We start from the raw sequence: 8,156 nt of genomic DNA on the forward strand, positions 1-8,156 counted from the left end.
CTGTGTGTCAAGCCCCCAGCGAATCAATACATCAACTTATCCGCCTTCTTTGTCAACTTATTTTTATCAGTGGATTATATGTATTTTTTATACAGAAAATTTTATTTTTATATATCTTTCGATAGGATCGAGTTTTACGAACGTTAATCAATTAATATGTGCTTTATGCTTCATAGTTTTAAAATTTTGGTTTTAATATATAAAAGGTAATATATAAAAGGTATAAAATTATGTATGCAAATAATAATTGCCATTAATATAACAAGTATGCAAACTGGTAATTTAAAAAAAAGTATTTATTTGAATTATTTAATAAGTACATTATAATGCTCAACAATAATTTTGAATAGTAATATAATTAAACTTTTTTACGTTCTTCTAAAGAAAAAACAAAATAAAACATGGAAGGCATAGTTTTCAAATTACAAAACAAGACAATCTAAATAATAAATATTAAATTATAAATTTATTAAACTTTTTCTCTACTTCTGTGATATCTCTTTATCAAATTTCATAATCTTACTTTTTTCCTGAAACATGTATGTTGAGTCGATGAGTTTATAAAATCATTATTTTTAATTTCTATTACTAAATGGTATAATTATACTTTTTAATAGTTGACTTTTATTTATTTTCATTTTATAATTACAGTAAATTGTTACATATTATTAGTTAGATAAATCAAAATCGTTACTCTTTATAATTATCAATCAGTAATTCGTTAGAAAAATGCTGTAATTATATTTATATAACGTTTGAATATTTGAACTGTTTGGCTTTAATGTAATTTTATCTTGAAATTTTAAAGTCGCTCAATTTAAAGATTGTGCAGAATGTATATTCTTATTTTATTAGTACCTAGACTTATATATAAAATAATACGTAATTTTATAATTATAAAAATAAATGTAAATTATTATTATTATTATTCGTGAATTATAATTAAATCGAGTGTTTCTTATTTAACGATGTAATAATAAAAGACCTCAAATGCAATCACCAATAAATAACAATTTTTAAAAATAGTTTTAATGAATATTAATTAACACCATTAAAAAATCTTATAAAATTAATATATTTTTAGAAATTAATTTTTGCCTTTATATTGCCAATGTTGATACCTGATGACCTATATTAAGTCATGATAGTTACTTGTATATTATAACTAGATTCGGTACTTAGATCGAGGTAATAAAAATAATTGATAAACTATATACTAAAATGTAAATGTTGTCAAAATGCATTAATTCTTATTTTAATTTTATTTTAAAATATTTTGAATAAAAAAATAAAATAAAAAATAAAAATATTAACACTTAATTTTTATAATCGTTGAATTTTTTTGTAAAATTCTTACATTTCAAACAAATTATTGAAACAAAGCAAGGCACAACTGATAAAAAACATCTTTACGCGTGGATTTGAATATTATGTAGTGCTCAATTATTTTGGTTTATTGGTACGGTAGCTTTTCTATGCATAGTTTTTATGTATATGTAGTAGCAACAAAAGAGTAATTAAAAACAGCCATAGTTATCCGATAAAATTCCAAACACTTATTCTAATTCTGTCGGATGTATTTTTCGGTTTAGGTATTGCCGCTCGTTCCACGTCCCCGACTATATTCGCCTTCCTTTAGAAATTAAAAGAGTGTGACTATGAAAGAATGATTCTTCATAGGATGTACCGCTTGACTGCTACTGTTATGTCAAAAACATTGCGCATGCACGCATCGAATACAGTGAATGCATTAATTACTTAATGATTGCTTAAGATAAGGTACAACGATGTTCCACTAAATGAGTTGATCGATCAGTATTGAGATTTATTTAATTTAAGAATAATAATAATAATAATAATAATAATAATAATAATAATTGATACAGCGTTAATCTGATTGGCCTTTGTTAATGAAATAAAATTTTATTTATTACAACGTATCTAAAAATGAAAAATTTAAATATCTAATTATCTATATTTTCATTTATTTCATTGCATAGATATTGATTGAATTGGTATTTGAAAATTATTAATTAATAAAATTAGTGAGTTAATAATTCTTTGTAAAGATTTTAGATAAAAAAATACTTGTATTTTTTTCCTGTTGACTCAATAAGCCATTATACTGAATAATATGTTCAAATTTATTGGTTAAATAATTGTTAATATTTCCCATTATTATTGACTAAGATGATTTTAAAATTATGTACGGTTTAATAATATAAATTATAAATATTTTAAAATGAGAATTTTAAAGTTAAATTAAGGTCCAGAACTTTTGTTTAATTTATATATACAAGTGGATGTTGACATTAAGCACATCAATTATACTGAGTAGTGAATATCGATAAGCATTGCTAAACATATATGAAACATATATGAAAATTTACACATTATTTCAATAGTTGTATTTCATCATTTTCATGGAAAGTTTGAAACAATTATTTAAATGTATAAAAAATTGTATTAGAAATTTTATATTGACTGAAATGATTTAATAGTTACACAAGGGCAGCCATACCTGATTTTGAAATAAATACATTTATTTCATTGTTTATTGATGTATAATATTATCAGTCTAGCTATATGTACGTGGAAGTCGATATTGCATATATTTTTGAAAGCATTATTTTATATGCCGTTAATATTGGTATTTTTTTCAATTATAAAACTAATTAAAACTGAGTCGGTCAGAAATGCCAAGCGCTATACATTAATAAGTATAACCGTTCTTTCACCTCAACGATTATGCTAAAAAAATTAGGGAAATATCAACATCTAATAGTTTATAATTCATGGCTAAAAATTTTTAATATATTTGTTCGTAGACTTTTGATGGATACTGTAGTGAATGACGTCACTAAAATCAAATGTCTTTAATGAAATATTCGTCTACTATTTAGCTCATATTATAAGTTAGTGATATTTACTTGACGTCATCGTAGCTGTAAATGAAACCGTTGAATGAAAGTAGTTAATAACAATTGAAATATATATAACTATACATTTTAATTAAACATATAGGATTCTTAATTCTTAAAAAATATTTTTGCCTATAATTATATAAATTTTTACCTAATATAACTTCAATAATATTTTAGCATCATATAACGAGAAGCATTAAAGATATTAAAAAAATCAATCTAAAAATAATTCAATCTGAATTATGCCCGTGAATGATATATTATCCAAAAATTAATTATACATTAAAAGTCACTTAAGAAAGCCATCTGAGTAAACAATATAAATTTTTGCACCCATTCGTCAATCTCCCATCATTTTCAAGCATCTGAGGAAAGTTCTGGGTGATCATGTAGGCGACCTCGATATTTCGAGCGGAAGATTGAATTTTGCGGAGCAGAACCTCACATCCCGTCTATGCGGAGATAAAAGCGACTTTGCGCCGCCAAAAAAGTAGTTTCTCGCGAAACTGCTGCCTCGGGCGCTCGTTCCATTCAAGAGCCTCAGCAGGAGCTCGAAAGGACATCATCGCGCCTCCGTCGAAAGTAAAACGGAGAGGAAGCGGCAGCCTTCGATCCTCCTCGCACGTAAGGAGGGGAAGAGCTGAGGCAGCAGAAACCTCGGAAGATAGAAGTGCAGGATAAAGGGAGAGAGAGAGGTAAGTGACTGAGAGAGAGAGATATGACGATGAAGGCAGCGGTCAATGGCTGCCGGCACGCCAGGTTCAAGGAAAAACCGGGTTGACTACTTCTAGCCTCCTTACTTCGTCGTCGTTTCATTGCCCTGTGCGCGCGAGGATTCTGCGTTTCCCTTTATTTTTCGAACAAAAAGTCAAGAGCAAGGAAAAGGGGGGCACGCCTGGAATTTTCAGTTTTTAGTTTTAACATCGCGGCGGGAGAAATAGGGAAGGGGAAGAAAAACATGGAATACCGGCCTACGCGTAACATACTCGTATAATTGTTTATAAAAAATAGAAAAAGAAAAAGAAGAAAAAGAAAAAGAAGAAGAAGAAGAAAAATCAGAAGAAGAAGAATGTACGTAGGTAAAATGCGTGCTCTTGCGCCGGCGGTGAAAAATCTTGGTTTTTTAGTGTTACAAGAATATTTGTTGACGTCGAGTAGAATGAGTCCAGCGGCGTAAGACCGTTACACCTACGTGCCGATTTGTTTATTTTCCCGTAGCGTCCTCAACACGATTGACAAATCCTATTTCTTTCCTCCAATTCAATACTTTTCTGTTATGAAATCGTATTTTACACGCTTTGCGTTAAATATATGAAGAAAGAAGAGACAAGTAGGATCATGAAAAAGGTAGCTTATTTGTGTAGCTGCTATAGTGTTGTTATTATTACTGTTGTTAATATATGGAGATTGCGTTAATTATTAGCTTTGAGCATGCGCTTGAGAAATTATTCGGCATTAATGATGATTCGCCTCATAGTTGAGAAAAAAAATCTTTTATGCTTTATTTATGTGCCTATTTATGAAAGGTACACAAGCGATACATTTTAATGAGATTAAAAATAATGCCGACGGTAAAATACAATTACATATCGAATTAAATGCAATCCTGACATTCTTTGAGCAATTAAATTATTATTGCACAAAGTGGCGATTATACAAGTATTATAATTAAAAGAATTAGTTATTTTATTCTTCCATAAATGTGTTGTGTCTTACTTAGATATTTTATAAAAATTAATGTTACTACACAAAATAATATTTCTATTTAAATATAACGGTTGATTGAATAACAATCTTTAGCAATTAATCTGCTTATATCTATTTACTTTTCATTCAATCTACAGTCATTCATAACTTTGACTTAAATCTTATAAAAATCCAAGATATAAGTAGTAGTTGATTCTAATCAACTTATAACCAAGATAATGACTTTAGAAGAACATATCAACGTTTGCTAATTATTGCGAGTAAATGTTTGCTTTTTCTTTCATGGTGTAGGTAATTGAAAAAAGTTTTAAAATAATTTAAAAATGAGTTTTTGATTTGTGAAATACATGTAACAATATTAGTATATCTTATCAAATTCAATATTTATTATAATGTCATGTTTGCAAATTATGTTACAATTATCACAACGTAAATAAAAACACACAAATAAAATTACATAAATCTAGTCTAAATGTGAAATAACATAGTCTTAATATTTAATATTTCAAGCTCTCATATTGCTTCAAACTATTAAACAATGTCTACATTTGTATAGGAAAAATACTATAAAACTAGGGCAATCAGTTGTAGTAACTAAATATTATATAAAAATACAAAATGAATTTTAATAAAGTTTTTGATAATAACAAAAAACATTTGTGTTGTTTATTTTGCATTACTGACAATGTTATACGTACTATAAACTTCTCCAGTAATTTCCTACAAATAATTCAATATCTTCGACTCAACGAGAGGGCGAAAAATATTCCTTTCTAGTCTGGCTAGGCTGTGCGAGCCTCTAAGCGCAAACTTGTAAAAATGCGTATCGAGTTGTAAAGAATTATATAAGAAATTAAAGATTGAATGTCTTATTATATTATTAAATGGTTTTTTCCCCTTTTGAAAAATTGACAAAATTAGTTATCATTTATGAAGCTAAAGTTAAAGCGTTTATAATTTTGAAAGTGTCCTACTCTTATGTAATCGAAAAAAAAAATTTGGTACTAAGTTGAAGTTACCGATAAACGCCAAACGCGGCATATTAATTGTAAAAAATAACTAATAAATCACTCACAAAATAAAGGGCAGAATGTCAAATATGATTATGATATTGCTACATTAATAAACAATTGCATAGAATAGGAGTGTAAAAGCTACATTTTATCTAAAAAAAATTCTTCATTCGGAGCAATGAATAATCAGTGTCTTGGAGTTAGTGAGAGATAAAGTTTATTTAATTCTGTAAGTAAAATTGGGCATATTTCCAAGACGCGTATCCCTTTTCCGCACCCTCCCCTTCTGACTGGCTCATGCAAGCCGTAGTTTCAGATTAAATTGGAAGCCGAAGACTAGCAATAGTCACGAATCTTTTCTCATCTAAATTCGAAACTGTACAATAATCCTCGTGGCGCAAGACTTCATCGCAAGGGGGAGTCGAAGTTCTGTAGGAAGCCCGGCCGCCGGTTGTAGGAAGTTCGGGTGTACGTATCGATTTGCGTGAGTGAGCAAGAAGCCGGTGGGAGCTCGCTCTGATCCGTAATCACACTGACCCTGCACGCATGCACATATTGGTGTCAACCCTTGTCTTTGATATCGTAGGCACTTCCACCTTTCGCATGCTTTTCTCTCTCTCTCTCTCTCTCTCTCTCTCTCACTCCCTCTCTCTATCTATCTTTCGCTCCCTCTCGTTTTTAGACAATTATTTAATCTCATTCCGCATGTATAATATAAAGCTTTATAATCAGAACTAATGCACCGACAATTTATCATTAATGGTGTAACTGGCTTTCAGATACGAAGGTTAACATATAATATAGAACCATTTATTTAGAATGAACGCGTCAAATTTATCAGTCCGAACGCTTTCCAGTCCCAATTACCACAGGGCGATGAAACTTTCTTTAATAGTGGTCGATTTCAACCGCGAACTTTAATTTCAAAAACTAACGTCAGGAGAGACTAGTTGTGGGTTTCAAGCTAACTTTGCGTTTTTATCTCGGGCATTGTGAATTGTTTGAGGTTAAAATAATCAAGCAAATCACGTTTAGCCCACCTATTTCAGTTCATTTTTTCCGATATTTCGACTACTTTGTTCCGATTCACTAATACGATATCTATTTATTCAAAGATCACTACACGAAACCCTTAAAAGCTGCTCTTTAAAGGTATTCATTACTTTACAATTATACATTTATCAATTACGATAATAGATTAATAAATTATTTTTGAGGTCTACGAGCAATACAAATGAAAAATTGAGAAACGCCGAAGTAAAGGTAGCTTAATTAACAGTTTTATCCTATTGACAATATCTTTAATCTTTAATCGGACAAATTGACTTGCCGTCGAAAGTATTGGAAAAGTTAGAACAATCCAAAAATTGAAACGTGCCAATTTCAATTAGCAATTAACTGACGACAGGACTCGTCTCGTATAGGTCATCGCAATTGCAGCTCCACTGCAAAAGTGAAAGCGACAGGTTAGAACAATGATCCGCATGTAAAAGAGGTAATAATTAGAATGACAAGAATACGGAGTAATAAAGGAAATAAAGGAATATCCGGAAATTCAGGCGTCCCCGGGAAAATGGCTGCGAGGTGAGGGGAGGCATACGCAAACGCCTCGGTATTCGCGCCCCCTCCCGGAGTTCGAGGGTTTCGGTAGCGATACACCCCAGGACGTATCGATCAAACATGTCTCTCCTTCCGCGCTTCAGCATGCGTGCGTGGGTGCATGCGTGCGTGCGTGCGTGCGTGCGTGCGTGCGTGCGTGCGTGCCAGCCTGCCTACGTGCCTGCATGTGCATTGATATGTAGGTGTGTACGAGCGTGAATTTGCAGAAGCCAAAGGAACGTACCGGTGCACGTAGGCCGCGGTGGACATGTTGCTATCCATGGGGTGGTCCCATGCAGGCCGTATCCTTTCTCTCCGCTGCTCACCACAATTCGACCATCGCAACAACCCGTTTTATCTATCGTTTGATTACTCTCCCTCTCGCTCTGTCACACACTCGAAGCGATCGATATATAGAACTTCAACGGCGAGCCAAGCGTCCGGGCTGCTCGAGACCCACGGTTAGACTGAGGTGGTACGCACACGACGGACGCGCCGATGGCTTTCTCTCCGGTAGTCGAGACCTAGGAGGAGGGGATTCCCCTCGTGTGTGCGTGCGCACCGGCTGAGGTCGTCGCGGTGAGATGCACACATGGTAGTTTCCCTGCATGACCATTGTCCAACCTGATCATTATGTAGCCAGGAATTCTGTCTACGATGTTTTCGGATGGCGCACCCTCGAGGTCCGCGAGGACGATGGAGTGGGGCGATGGTGGTTCTGACGTTACTTCCGTCAAGGTGCCCCCACTTTTCTTGGGCTCAAGAAAATGCGCTGGTGATTATTGCATCGGTCGTATTAATAATGTCGTGGGACAATTATGAATAAAGAGCCGAATGAAGAATTTGCCTCTCGCAGTGTTGACTTTCTATCCTACTAGACTTTGACCATAATTGAGCGCCTACGTGGTTTTGT

The 8,156-nt window shown here is 32.6% G+C and overlaps 1 protein-coding gene across 1 annotated transcript in view; it reads right to left on the reverse strand.

Annotated features, from left to right (window-relative positions):
• LOC105363132 (uncharacterized) overlaps positions 1-7,696 on the reverse strand; it is a 74,156-nt gene extending 66,460 nt beyond the window's left edge. Inside the window, exon 1 of the mRNA XM_011500740.1 lies at positions 7,488-7,696. Within this exon, the coding sequence (XP_011499042.1) occupies positions 7,488-7,525 (38 nt within the window). The 5' untranslated portion in view covers positions 7,526-7,696. The remainder of the gene's footprint in view (positions 1-7,487) is intronic.
• Positions 7,697-8,156: the final 460 nt, after the last annotated feature.

The sequence above is a fragment of the Ceratosolen solmsi genome, unplaced genomic scaffold (genome assembly GCF_000503995.2).
Source record: "Ceratosolen solmsi marchali unplaced genomic scaffold, CerSol_1.0 scaffold10, whole genome shotgun sequence".
Taxonomy (NCBI): Eukaryota; Metazoa; Arthropoda; class Insecta; order Hymenoptera; family Agaonidae; genus Ceratosolen; species Ceratosolen solmsi.